The sequence below is a fragment of the Panthera pardus genome, unplaced genomic scaffold (genome assembly GCF_024362965.1).
Source record: "Panthera pardus isolate Hobbes unplaced genomic scaffold, ASM2436296v1 HiC_scaffold_11, whole genome shotgun sequence".
Classification (NCBI taxonomy): Eukaryota; Metazoa; Chordata; class Mammalia; order Carnivora; family Felidae; genus Panthera; species Panthera pardus.
Window position 1 is genome coordinate 41,981,952 of NW_026526666.1, and position 15,232 is coordinate 41,997,183.

A 15,232-nucleotide genomic window follows, 5' to 3' on the forward strand; every position below is an offset into this window, starting at 1 on the left:
TTTAAATACCTTTTTGAGATTTCTTATAAGTGGGTGATAGAGTAGTATTCCATTAGGTGGACCATTTTAATTTAATGTTTATTATTCCTTTTAGTTCATATTGATGCAGTTTGCAGATGTGATCACAGGGGCTGGACATTTATGATGTGAAACACTGCTGATACTGTTTCAGGATCCTACAGTTAGATTTGAGGTAAAAGTAGATTCAAATTTCGGGGAAGATAGTTCAGCAGCAAATAAATGGGTGAGATGTTAGACGTATAGGTAGGATTTGGGGTTTAATATGAGTAGACAGGCTGAAATTTGGTTGACTGTCCTTGATGTGCTCTCCAATAGGATAAGAGCTTTGAGGGTGGGAGTCAGAGGAAAAGAGTCTGTTTAATTCTGGTGATTGATCATATTCTCTTCCCTCTATTCTAGAAAGTGCCATATTCATTAGTTGGTAGATAAAATATAGGAACTACATTCTAGTTGCTAGATTCAGTTTTGCCATAGGAATATGTTAACTAACAATTTCCCTTAATTCTAAAACAAGAGTGATTGAATTGGGTGCTGGCTAAGATTTTCACCATGTGCCTCCTATTTAGTTAACTAGCAAGGTTATTTTCTGAGATTCTTAGCTTATAAACAAGTCCCTTTCTGTTCCCTTAGTAATTTAATATTTGGCAGGAATATAATTTTGTGCTCCAAACCTGTTCACTGAATTTCTTCAGTAACTCTATATTATATAGCTAAAATGAGGAAAATAACTACTTAAGTCTATAGTACTTTGCTAAACATGGGAAACAATGTTAAGACTTGGTTGAGATGGTCAGGACATTTTTAGTCCCTTTTTGGTAATTGAAATTTGCACTCAACTTACTAGATAACTATAGAAAGTATGTGCCTTTGTATAAGCCTATCCAGAATAGAAAAGATGAAGAAAAAAGTTAGAAGAAAAATTATCAGAGGGAAGAATGCTCAGATTTCATTTAATCTTCAGAATGTTTACCAATTTATTACCTTAAGTGCATACAATATGTTAATTTCAGGCAAGCAATTGAGTCCTACTTTGTACTTCTTTAACCAAAGTGGTCATAGCTTGCTTGCTTGCTTTATTATTTCTAGAATCAAATAAGGACTTTTAAAAGATATATTATAAATAGGTCTAATTTAGTTTGAACCTGATGACTATATGATTTTAGTAGAATACTGTCTGGATGCAGTGGTCTAAGGCAGTGCTTCTCAAATACTAGCAGGCATATAAATCACCTGGGAATCTGATTAATTGGTAGATCTGGGACAGGGTTTGATATTCTGCATTTCCAGCAAGCTTCCAAGAGATGCCCATGATGCTCGTTCTTAGGCCACACTTTGAGTTGTGAGATTTTGAGGTACCAAAACTATCCTTGTTATAAAACAGGTTCGCTTTAAATATGGCTCAATAGCACAGGATTTGAGAACTGTAAATAAAATGGACTTTATTGTAGTTGTTGAATGGAATAAGAATGCTTTTTAGGGATCAGAAGAAACAAAAAGAGGTTTAATCTTTCATATTTATTAGTGTTTTGATCACTGAAATGGTGAAGAAATAAAATAGGCCCTCATTATAGGTGGTGTTTTATAATTATATATATTATGTATACATACATAATACTAATAATATGAAATATTATACATATGTTCTTTACAAGTAACTCTGAGTAATAATAATAGGTTTATTTTATTAATAATGACAGGGCAGCAATTTTGCTTTCATTTGGATTGCTATGGAAAGAAAAGGGCTTAGGAGTGCCTATTATGGGTATCATTTGAGGTTTATATGTCTTTAATTGGCATCACCTTTTAAAAAGTAAAGGTTAACAAATTCTTTTTTTATATAAAATATTACTATTGCCAATATTATTTTTGAATCATAAATCATGAGTGTAATCAAATTTGCGTTAAAGATGTTTGCATTATATTTTGTAAAGTTTAAAAAATTAACTTATGTTTCTTTTGTGTATTTACATAGGTAATTAATATTTAAAAACTAGTAACCTTCAAATTTCAGAGCTCCAGATTTGGGTGTATAAACAAATAAATTGATTTTAATATTTTTTTTAGTTTGTGCTGTTTTGGAGCATCATTTGAAGTTTAACTTATATTTTTTGTAATTAAAAGTGGATATTTATGGTACATTCAATATTTATTACCTGTGATTTAAAATAGACTGTAATCTTCATGACAAGATTTAAGCAAAAGAGAATTACATATCACGTCCCTCTAATGAATCCCAAAATAGGAGAAGTTTACTATGTGAAATGTATTTCTAAGTTCTGATTGGTGTCCTTTACTTATTCATGCGATGGCTGTATAACTCTCTAGAACAAATTATCATATTCTAATTCCAGAGCTGGTTTTGTGAGTCTTGTAAGATTTTTAAAAACTGTTAATTAAAAATTTAAAAGTATACCTTACTGTGAAACAAAACTAAACTCAATCAGCTTACATATTTTTGGGAAACTTGATACATTTGTCAGCAGTCAGGAACAGGAAGACATTTCCCTTTAATATTTCTTTTTTTTGGTATGTGGTAGCATGTTGCTATGGCTTCTGTAGTTCTTCATAACTGTTCTGCTGTTAGACATTTCTGGTTGAGGCAAAGGAGAGATTGTATTTGATTTGCAGGGGGAGAGGTAGAACGGCATTGGGAGGGTTTGTAGGAGGAGCTATGGGAAGCGTGGAAGGGAGGGGGAAGGGTACTATGCAACTATGTACTACAGCTGTTACTGGCTTCTTTCTGTATCCATCCTACCCCCCCATTTGGAAGTTAAGCAGTGAAGTGGCAAATTATCTTGTGAAAGCTAAACAGAAGAGGAGCAGAAGAATGGATACTTGAAATGTTAATAGCTCCTTTATTCTGCTTTATGGGAGAACCTTTGGAAAATAATAACCACTTAAGAGTTTATCCAGATAGATCAATCAGGGCAGTTTTCAATTTCCCTTGCATTTCTATCTTAGACACACCCAACATCCACATCAGAAAACCAGCTCATTCCCAATATGAGTTAAAACTGTGGCATATACGTATATACAGGAGTTTAAAGAAGGAGAGAATGTGTTGTCCTTATTTCTTAGATGCAGTATTTGCTTTGGGGGGGCTTCTCCTTTTTCTTCTATCCTCTTCAGAATACTTCCTTTCACTTGCTAATTTATGGCTGTACTTCTAGAGACTAGGGAGGTTTGGCTTTCCTCTGTTTTGCTTTTAGCTTATTGCAAGCTAGGATTGTGATATCTGTTCATCTGCTGGTTACAACCGAAAGTTTTTGGATGTCACATAGTTTGTTATCAGAGGATTTGACCTAAAACTCATTTTAATAAGAGTGAATTAAGAAGAGCTGAGCCTACCACTTTACCTCCCAGGAATGTTTTGAGAAAACATAAGAAATGATTGGGATAGTTTTTGTGATTGTTGCTATATAAATTCGTAGGTATTATTTTAATAACCAAGATGAAATCCTGTCTTTGAGGTAACTCTTCTCTGGGCCCTTTGTGCCTTTGTATCTGAAAAGCAGATAAACAGCAAGGCAGGTTAAAGGCATGGTCTCTAGAGCCCTGCTCTGCCACTTCTGTGTATGGTTTTGGATACATTACTTAAACTATACACATACCTCATCCTCTTCCTCATTTGTAAAGTAGGGATGGTAATAGCATCTACCTTAGTTGTTGTGAGACTTAAATGAGTTAATGTATGTAAAGCATATAGAATGATTCCTGGAACATATTAAGTACCATATAATTGTTAGCTGTTATTATTAATATCATTTTTGGAAATGTTAATAAAAGAAATTATATCACGTAATTTATTAATATTGGCTATACTTGGATTTAAAAGTTAATAGCTTTATGCTTTTGTTTTAGGTATATTAACTATTACCTTTTTCTCATTATTTTGTTTACATTTTTGAAGGTTTCCCAATGAGTGGATCATGATGACCGTATTGTAGGGACTTGCCATAGTATGGCTGCTTCCCGATCTACTCGTGTTACAAGATCAACAGTGGGGTTAAACGGCTTGGATGAATCTTTTTGTGGTAGAACTTTAAGGAATCGTAGCATTGCTCACCCTGAAGAAATCTCTTCTCATTCTCAAGTACGATCAAGATCACCAAAGAAGAGACCAGAGCCTGTGCAAATTCAGAAAGGAAATAATAATGGAAGAACTACTGATTTAAAACAGCAAAGTACTCGAGAATCATGGGTAAGCCCTAGGAAAAGAGGACTTTCTTCTTCAGAAAAAGATAACATAGAAAGGCAGGCTGTAGAAAATTGTGAGAGAAGGCAAACAGAACCTGTTTCACCAGTTTTAAAAAGAATTAAGCGTTGTCTTAGATCTGAAGCACCAAACAGTTCAGAAGAAGATTCACCTATAAAATCAGACAAGGAGTCGGTAGAAGAGAGGAATACAGTAGTGGACAATGATGCAGATTTCCAAGGGACTAAACGAGCTTGTCGATGTCTTATACTGGATGATTGTGAGAAAAGGGAAATTAAAAAGGTGAATGTCAGTGAGGAAGGGCCACTTAATTCTACAGTAGTTGAAGAAATCGCAGGCTATTTGGCTGTCAATGGTGTTGATGACAGCGATTCAGCTGTTATAAACTATGACGACTGTCAGCCTGATGGGAACACTAAACAAAATAGCACTGGTTCGTATGTGTTGCAGGAAAAGTCAGTAGCTGAAAATGGGGATTCGGATACCCACACTTCAATGTTCCTTGATAGTAGGAAGGACGACAGTTATATAGACCATAACGTGCCTTGCACAAATTCAGAAGTGCAGGTCAAGTTGGAGGACCACAAAATAGTAACTGCCTGCCTGCCTGTGGAACATGTTAATCAGCTGACTACTGAGCCAGCTACAGGTCCCTTTTCTGAAATTCAGTCATCCTTAAGGGATTCTGAGGAGGAAGTAGATGTGGTGGGAGATAGCAGTGCCTCAAAAGAGCAGTGTAATGAAAACACCAATAACGCCCTGGACACAAGTCTTGAGAGTATGCCAGTCTCTGGAGAACCAGAATCATCTTCTGTTCTAGACTGTGTTTCAGCTCAAATGATGTCTTTATCAGAACCTCAAGAACATCGATATACTCTGAGAACTTCACCACGAAGGGCAGCCCCTACCAGAGGTAGTCCCACTAAAAACAATTCTCCTTGCAGAGAAAATGGACAATTTGAGGAGAATAATCTTAGTCCCAATGAAACAAATGCAACTGTTAGTGATAATAGAAGTGAATCTCCCACAAATCCTGATGAAATTTCTCAGAATGAAAAAGGAATATTTTGTGACTCTGGAAATTATGGGAGTGAAGGACTAAGTAAGCCACCCTCAGAGGCAAGACTTAATATTGGACATTTGCCATCTGCCAAAGAGAGTGCCAATCCACACAATACAGAAGAAGAAGATGATGATCCTGATGTTTATTACTTTGAATCAGATCATGTGGCACTGAAACACAACAAAGAGTATGTGTAAATATGGTAACCATGAATTCTGCTTTGTTTATTATTCCCCACGCTTTCAGTATCTATTCTTAAATGTCTATTCATAGCATTTTTATTATAGCTGAAATTAATGCTTTAGCTTAAATTTTAGGTTTAACATAATGATTATCTCAACTCTTAAAAAAGCTCCAAAAAAAGACTTTAAAACTCACCTTACTACTCTTCTCAATGACAATATGGTTTTCTAGTTTTGATAGTTCATACATCTTAATTAGAAAAGACATGTGGAAGCCATGGTTGATGGTGTTTTTGTTTGTTAATAAGTTTTATACCGTTTCAGTTAATTTGTAAAATGGAAACATCTTTACTTATCACAGTACACTTTGATTTATAGTCGCAGAACTTTATGAAGTGTCTAGGCCTTCTAGGCAGTGTAGAAGAATTAACGAGTGCTTAGACATCATATAGATTAAGAGAAATCTGGCAGGCTATAAATCCACTTTTATCTTAGTTGCTTATATCTACTTTCCAATTAAAACTTTTGACTAAAAAATGTACTTTATGCATTACCTTTGACTTGTGATTTGTAGAGTAGATATTACTGTTAATACCATGACAGCTAATTGTATATTGTAATTAGCATATTAGCAAGTTAGTCTGTTGCATAGTTTACATAAAGCATTTGAGACAAATTTTTCCTGACTCTGAATTATAAGGGGAGACTATCTTAAAATACTGTCAGTTCTTAGCCTTTGTTTTGAAGGCAAAGTATTCTGGGTAATAACACAAATAAATTGGAGCTAACTCCGAGTAATCGTGCAAGGAACTGTTGATGAACGGCGAACAGTGCTTACTGTAAACACCATGATCAACAACAGAAAAATCACCTTTTGCCCCTACAAAATATGCTTTTGAATTGCTATCACATTATATAGGCTATGTAAAAATGTTAATTTGAGGAAACTTTGTAATGCTTTTGTTGTGACAATTGCCAGATTCTGGTATGTATCAGATCAAAGTATCAAATCCTGGTTGTGGAACATAATAATTTTTTGCCATACATTATAGATAGGTTGCATTTGTGTATGATAATTTAGTGGCCTTTTAACATAGATTTCTTTTCTGAAAAAATTTTTTTATAAATAGTATTTTAATATTGATTTAATAGAGGTCATTTTATGTGAGTATTTTATTCATTTATTTTTATGGAACTGTTAGCATTTTTATGTATTTGAAATATTTGAAGTCCAATCTGAGAGAAAAACAACTAAGTGAGGTTTTTTCAATTTCAGATAATTTGAGTTCTTACCATTGGTATTATTCATCAGTTTTTAAAACCAGAATTGTTTATCTGGAGGCACAAGGAGGAAGAACATATGTCTTGGGGAAAGACCAAAAACTCAAGAAGTGTGCATTTTTACAAAATATACTCATTAGTTTAATTTTTTGTTTTTTATTGTTTCTTTGGCAAAGAAATGCTCTTTTTAAGGCTTAGCTGGTTTTTTTTTTTTTTAAGTGTTTTATTTACTTTTGAGAGAGCATGAGTGGGGGAGGTGCAGAGAGAGAGGGGGACAGGATCTGAAGTGAGCTCCGAGCTGACAGCAGCAAGCCCAAGGGGGGCTCGAACTCACGAACTGTGAGATCATTGACCTGAGCTGAAGTCAGCCACTCAACCGACTGAGCCACCCAGGTGCCCCAAGACTTAGCTAGAATATTGATGGGAAGTATTTTCTCATAACTCATTATGGTCCTTTTTTGGTTAGAGCTCTCCTGATAGTAATTCTGAAGGATGATGTTTATAAAACAGTTGTGTAAAGATAGTGGTCTTAATATTTAAAAAGTGATGTTCCGTATTCCTAACCCTTTGAGAATGAGACCAGTACAGTTTCATGGGTTTCTCAGGATGTACAAAGTCCTTTGGAATTTGGGTGGTAGGTGCTTTATTAGGACAGTATTTTTAAATTAATGCCTCATTGGGTGACCTTGGGCAAAAGAAATCATTCTTTTTTGGTTTGTTGCCTTTCTCCAGTCTTTTGAAGATAGCATCTTTTGACAATTCACTTTCAATGTTTTTTCCCTCTGGAGGAAGCATGTTGGTAGAAGTGAGATGGAGAGTGAGAGCATCTTGATTAGCATCTTGGTTAGAGATAATTTAAAGAAAATTGAGAGAGGGTGTTTGATCATGTTAGATGCAATCTCTTTCAGTAAGATCCTTCTTCAAATGCTTTTTGTCTAGAGCCAAGAGCCTTTTGTCTTGGCCTTTTTTTTTTTTTTTTTGTACCCAAATTATCATTGTAAAAGATAGCATCGTGATACCCATCTAGTGCTTTGAAGTCTCAAGCTAATTTCTTGCATTTGAAAATGCATTTGGGGTTAAAAAAAAAAAAAAGATAAATGGGGTAGATGGAATATTCTACTGCATACACAGGTACACATTATACTGTATCAAATACTTTGTTTTTCTTTCTCATTCTCTTCATGCTAGTAAATTTCTCTATAGACAACTTCCTTTTGAAACTGGGAATTGGGCATTGCTCAGATTACACATGACTGTCTTTACCAGTAGGGAATGAGTACTTCCTGATGGCCAGATTAAAAAATATGTTATTGATAGAAAACACTCAGTATGGCCTAGTTCTTTGGAGCCAGGAGGACATAGCTCTTTATTCGAGTTACAACTCTTCTCTAAGTTAACATTGATTATTTAATCAGTAACCTTCTATCCTACCATTTAGCCTATAATTTATCTGTCTTGTTTGCAAGGATATCACATATAAGGTCATCTAATGAAATGGTTTGTAAATGTTTGAAAAGATATTGTGTATAGAATGCTAGCCTTAGGGGTGCCTGAGTCCTTCAGTTGGTTGAGTGCCAGACTTTGGCTCAGGTCATGATGTCACAGCTCCTGAGTTTGAGCCCTGCATTGGGCTCTGTGCTGACAGCTTGGAGCTTGGAACCTGCTTGGGATTCTGTTTTCCTCTCTCTCTGCCCCTCCCCCACTCATGCTTTGTCTCTGTCTCAAAAATAAACATTAAAAAAAAAAACAAAGAATCCTAGCCTTAGACCTGATTCATGGTAATTAGGCCATAGGCCAGAGAAATGAATTTGTGGGCATTTTGGGTACTTACCCTGTTTCCTTTTTAGATGCCATCCCTCTTCTTTAGCATATAAACCCACAGTTTGCTTTTATATATTTATTTTTCCAAATGGAAAACTATGAGCACGGGGGACTGAATATTATCTTTGTTTCTGGCAAGATTCCAGCTGTGGATTATTTTACTAGATGTGCTTTCTCAAAGAGTAGTGGGTGGGGAATCAAAAAAATATTATTTTACCTCAAAATCCTCTGATCTTCAAGATTGAAGGATTCTGTTAAAGTGGTAGGTAATACCTGGTGACTACCTTTTTGGCCTAATAGCCAGACTGACTGAGATCATGTACTTAACTATGATTTGCCTTTTCTTTTTGAGAATTGACCTTTTGTGGATTTTGAATCAGAAGCGTGGAGTCAGGTGTCTTAGATTTGAAGTTCTTGTTCTAGGGAGAGCAGGTATAGAGAAGGTCCTGGGTTTTAATGTTCAGAGCTTTTTTCCCAGTTCACAAGGCAACCACTAGAAAATAAATTTTTGAATGGAAATGTGATTTGGTCAGTTGTCTCTGAATTTCTCTCTGTATTCTCCTTGTACAAGAACACTTAAATTTATATTCGAAGGGCCTTGGATAGCTTCATTTAAAGATCTTACAACTTTTCATGAACAGGCAGAGGATAAAAAGCCAGATTAAGAGTTTCTGGATTCTTGAGGTTTTCTAAAGGGTTAACTCACTGATAAGATTATTAATGCTTATACCAATTTTCAAGTTTCTAGATAATGAAAGTTTTAAGAATAAGCCAGTTGTTTATCAAATAGAGTATTGCTTATGTAGTCTCTAGGTAAGACATTTTTAAGCCATATTAGAATATTTATAGGAATTGTATTTTTAAACTTGGTCCTCTGAAAACGTTAATATACTTTAAATAATTACAATATGTTCTTTTACACTATGCTTATGATCAATCTTCTGATATCTTCATCGGTTTCAGAAGCTGCATAGAGAAAATCCTCATGAGGTCTTGTAGATTCACTTCCTGTGAGACTACTTTTACTGTTTGTCTAAGTTTCTTTCAAGGGACCAGAAAACTCCAGGATTAGGGATCGATTTTGCTTAGAAAGCAATAGAGGAGCCATCTTGCCCTAGATAAAATAATGTTATATTTGTGTTATACTTCATAAGGTACCAAGTGATTTCACTGAATTTCTCATTTGACACTCCAACTCAGAAGTAGATAGCATAGGTGGCATTATACAGTCCCCATTTCCTAACTCACAATTAAGGTTTTAAAGTTATTTATTGAAAGTATGAGGAACTATTGGCAGACATAAGGTAGAGGCAGATATCTATAGGTACATAAAGAACTCCCATATTCTAATTCATAGTCTGAACTACTCCTGGTTTACCTCATCCAGTAAAGACTTAATTCCGTGGATTTTCGGGTTTCTAGGTTTAGAACTCTCAAGGAGAAGGTGCTAGGTACTCAGTTTTTACAGTTCTTTGCTCTGAGTTTAAGCTCTGTAATTGCATAATCATGATTATCTGGTTTTATCTGTCAGAGAATCAGCATTATTGGTAAGTAACCTGTTTTACTTATTGGATGAAATGTTTTCATGTTCATTGTTTTAAAGAACATTTTGTTAGTTTATCTGTGAAGAATAATTGCCCTGTATGAATTGGGGGTATAAAACTTATGCTACAGCTTGACTTTAAAAAGAGAACTTGGATAATTTGCAAAAAAATACTTTGGGGGGGGCGTGTTTAGAATGCATTTAAGTATATTAAAGTCAGAGGTTACCAGAGAAAACTCATGCGTGGTGTACCTTCTCAACTAATTGGAAAAGACTGTGGAATATAATAGCTGGATTGGCCCCAGTAGTTTGGCACAAGATTAATGAGAGGAGAGAGATAAATAATGTCCTTAGTATAACATTTTTGGTTGTAAGAGGAGTATGCCGTTGACTAAGAAATAATCAGTGAATTCTTTGTTTTTTTCCTTTCCATATCAACATCTTTTATTTCAACTGATGTGAATGGTTTCCAAAAGGGATTCTCTGTTGTAATCTGAGTGTGTTTGTAGTATAATTTACCTTTTTCTTCTTGACTCAGAGTCATTTTTGCTGACAGAGGTTATGTAGTGATACTTTTCTGGCATCACTGCCAGAATATCTCTGTTTTAGCTTATGTGAAACGATTCACACTTCTCTGCTTTTTATGTTCTCATAATTTAGCTTCTTTTTTATGTTCAAATTCTGTAACTTACAATTTTCTTCTTTTCTTCATTTTTGTTGACTTTCATTTTGTTGTCTCTAGTGCTATAGTGCTTTTTGTTCTCTTTAAACTTAGAATCAGAATAACCAGGCTTGTCAGAATTATGTCTCAAGATTCTTGAGTGATGCACTGAAGAATTTCTCTTTGAATGCATAGATAAGCATTAGTGCAAGGAGATGTTCATTTTAATTGTATGTTTTCTTGTTTGCTTGGTTTAGAGGCTGTTGCTTACATAAGCTACCAGGTATCTAAATTCTGGATAGAGAAACAACAGTTGTTTCTTTATACATGGCAATAAGTACTCATTAGCAACAAAACCCTTTTGGTTTTTTTTTATTAAAAAAATTGTTTTTAATGTTTGTTTCTTTTGAGAGAGAGATAGCATGAGCAGAGGAGGAGCAGAGAGAGAGAGGAAGACACAGATTCTGAAGCAGGCTCCAGACTGAGCCATTAGCACAGAGCCCCATGTGGGGCTTGAATTCACAAACCATGACATCATGACCTGAGTCAAAGTCAGAGGCTTAACCGACTGCACCATCCAGGTGCCCCATATTTTTTCTTTTTTAAAGTTTGAGAGAGAGCGAGCAAGCAAGCGAGCATGCACATGTGTGTGAGCCAGGGGAGAGGCACAGAGAGAGGAAGAGAGAAAATCCCAAAGCAGGCACCATCTGCACAGACCCCAATGCTGGGCTTAAACTCTTGAACTGTGAGATCATGACCTGGGCCAAAATCAAGAGTCGGAGGCTTAACCGACTGAGTCACCCAGGCACCTCAGCAGTAAAACCCATTTAGTATTTGAGACTAATTGAAGCTGAGCCGTTAGTTGCAGGAACCTGATTTTAATAGTTTTTTGTAAGCTCAAAAAGTTTGGGGTGCCTGGGTGGCCAAGTCAGTTAAGTGTCTGACTCTTGATTTTGGATCATGTCATGATCTCATGGTTCGAGAAATTGAGCCCTGCTTTGAGCCCCAAGTTGGGCTCTGCTCTCTGAGCACGGAACCTGCCTGGGATTCTCTCTTCCCTTCTATCTTTGCACCCCCCCCCCCACCTCTCAAAATAAATAGACTTCTAAAAATGATGTGTTTTTATAAATTGGTGAGCAGACTATACCATATATGTATTTCTTTGATGACTCATGTCATTAGATATTACAATGTTCAGTAATAAATGAGAAGATCTGTTTTGTGACTTTTCTATTTCTTCAGTGAAGTATGTGTCTTCAGTGAGGTCTGTGTACCGCTATTTCTTTTACATTGTCATGGAAAGCTGCTTCTACTTTTCTCTTTAATCTCTGATTTTAACATAGAGAAATTTGTAAAGTGATGAGAAAAGTCTGAGCAATTTGTTCAGGGCACTCTCAGTAGGCAGAATTATCTGTAGTGTGTTATGATTCATTTTCACATACTTAAAATATTTCAGATGTCCACCATACAAATATTACTGAGGGTCTGGATTTTGTTCTCTTTCTTTAAAAGTATTGAAATTTGTTCTGACAGGCAGTTAATTTACTTGATAATATGCTTGATCCTATTAAGGTTTATGTTTTAGCTGTGTTAGGGGGATGTCCAGAGTAGCCTGTATTTTAGGTTTAGTTTAGCCTTACTTCTTGGCATGGCCTTTCTGGTGTTTCATTTAAAAAGGTCTTTACTCTGGCTAGTTGAAACCTGAAGGAAGACTCTAGCCTCATGAAAACAGTTGGTCTTGTGGAATCTCATGTTTTACATGTGCAGCTTTGTACATGTAAGATTCCAGGGGACCCTTACACAAATATTTGGTGTTTTTCTGTCTTTTTCTGTTTTGCTTCTTCCTCTTTGGTGCTCTGTCCCACAAATTCCAGCTGCCTCACTTCCCCAAACACTCTTTTTTTTTCTCTCTCTCTGCTCAGCAAGACGGCTTCCTGTTCTGCAGTACTAATGATACTTCCATGTGGAAAGTGTGATCATAGTGTGGCTTATCTTATTTGTTTGTTCTCTCTTATAGGTCATAGTCCTGCACTACATATTGTCTGTTGTCTAACAATAATTGTTTCTGTGTTTTCTCCAGTTGTGTAGTTGTGTTTGGCAAGAGGATATTCAGTGTTTGTTTTCTGTCATGATTGAAAGTGGAACTTTCTGATTTGATTTCAGTATGCACTTAGGTATGTTTTCTTCTTATGACATTCACCCCAGCCTGAAGTTTGACCATTTGGAAATTATTTTTGTTGACACTCCTGTGACAGTGAGGACTAGTTTCTACTTATTAGTAAAACATTAGTTTAAGTAGCTTTTTTTTCTGAGAAGCTGAAGTCAGAGAAATTGGAATAATACCAATTTGAATTGAAGAATGAGGGTAAAAGAGACTTGACATTGTTTTAGTTGTGTTGATGAAGTGTTGCTATGGTTTGAGCAGAAGTAAAAATTGGGTTACTGGTTCAGATACACTTCATGAGGATGGGTACAAGATACAGTGATGCATAAGAAGATACGAAACAGGGTTTACTAGGTTTCAAGTGTTAACCTTAAAAGATGAAAGAGTAATGTATCTAGATTTTAGTTGTTTTTCCTTTCAGGTCTTTTGGCTGGGCCAAATTTGATGTAGTATATTTCAGAAAGCTATGGTGAATATGCTTTCTTTATGACTGTCTGTCTAATGTAGTTTCTTGTAAATGTTAAGTATTTTGCAGAAATTTATTTTCCCTGGTACTATTTTTACCATTTATGTGAAGTTGGAGAACTGATTCAACTTTTGTTGTTTGCTTCTTTTCACTTGTCCTATATTATCATTCCTCTTAATTGTAAATGTATTTTTTATATTATTTTAACTGACAGTTATCAGAATATAAAGCCATGAATTATTTTGTTATGATTAAATTTTCAGTTGGAGAGAAAGGGTCATGCTAATAGCTTACTGGCAATGAGAGTGGAAAGTGCCATTGAAAAAGATTATAGTCAACACCTGAATTATCTTCTTAATAAACATTTCAAAATATATATATGGATATGAAGAGTCAAGTTAAATGAACCAAATGTAATGTTTTATAAGGTTTTTTAAGTCACCATTCATGACTGGATAATGTTTTTATCTTTAAAATGCTATCTTATTTAATCTAGAATCTTAATATTTTTAAAAGTTTTATTTGTAGATTATTTGCAAAAGAACTAGATTTGAGGAACATCCCAGTCTCCTTCCAGTAGAATTCTCAGCTGGTAGTTTGATGCTGGGTAAATGTTTTTAACTTCTGAGGTTGTTAGTTTTCTTATCTGTTAAAAAAAATTTGGACATGATTTGATTTCTGTAATTCAAATGAATATATAAATATATCTTTGCCCTTCCCCTTGCTTTTGGCACTGCTTGAGCTTTGGTTATTGACTTCTTTCTTATTTTGTATGCTCTCTGTTGATATTCTCACACAGTGCTGTGGTTTAAATTATCATTTCTATATTGATGGATTTCCAAATGTATATATCTCCAATCAGATTATTCTTAGGCTTCAGACTGCTTGCAAGATATATCCATTTGCTTTCTCCACAGTAAACTCAATGGAACATGTCTAAAATTGAACTTACCATTGCTTCCTTCGCGCACATCCAATATTCAACACTATCTTTTCACTTAATTGTATCTTTCACTTGCCCAGTCTGGAAAAACAGGAGTAATCTTCAATTACTTCTTCACTACACCCTCCTCTCCTACCAGTGTTATGATTCAACTTTATTTCTTTGTTCTCAGTGCTGCTTTCTTAAATTTAGGTCATCTCTGTCATCTCTTTTCTGGATTACTGGAAATGCTTCCTAACTTACTTTCTGCAGTGCTAGTGTACTATTTCCCCAATGGACTCCTACAGTGTAGCTAGAATAAATGTTTTTAGAATAAAATCTACTCTTTAAAATGAATTATTTGGGCCTGGGTGGCTTAGTTAGTTAAACGTCCAACTTCAGCTCAGGTCATGATCTTGTGGTCTGTGAGTTTGAACCCCTCATTGCTGTGTGCTGACAGCTCAGAGGCTGCAGCCTGCTTTGGATTCTGTGTCTTCCTTGCTCTCTGCCCCTCCCCAACTCGTGCTCTGTCTCTCTGTGTCTGTCAAAAATGAATAAAAGTTTTAAAAAATTTAAGAAAGTAAAATGAATTATTGCACGATTTTTAAACATTCTTTTACTGTTTCTCGATATTCTAAACAGATTATTAGTTCCTTGTTATATTCTTTTACTTGAGGCTTTCTTATATGCCTAAATGCCTGCTCTAGTCCACTCTTACCCCATCTCCCTGGTTATCTTCCTTTCTCTGTCTGCAAAAGGAGTAAGATGTTTAAATTTAGAAATTCTATACTCTGAGAATTCTTTCCTATCTTCCCAAGATTGACTGATTGCTCCTTGTGTGCATTATCATAGCAACATGTACAATAGAACTCAAGCTCTTTGGAGGAACCAT

At 35.3% G+C, this 15,232-nt stretch overlaps 1 protein-coding gene across 4 annotated transcripts in view; it reads left to right on the plus strand.

Annotated features, from left to right (window-relative positions):
* ZZZ3 (zinc finger ZZ-type containing 3) overlaps positions 1-15,232 on the plus strand; it is a 101,193-nt gene that overhangs the window by 41,957 nt on the left and 44,004 nt on the right. For 3 of the 4 annotated variants that reach the window (XM_019413865.2, XM_019413867.2, XM_019413866.2), the window contains one exon: positions 3,932-5,487. The exons of the other annotated variant lie outside the window; for it this stretch is intronic. In XM_019413865.2, the coding sequence (XP_019269410.1) occupies positions 3,983-5,487 (1,505 nt within the window). In that variant the 5' untranslated portion in view covers positions 3,932-3,982. The remainder of the gene's footprint in view (positions 1-3,931; positions 5,488-15,232) is intronic. 4 annotated transcript variants of the gene reach the window in all.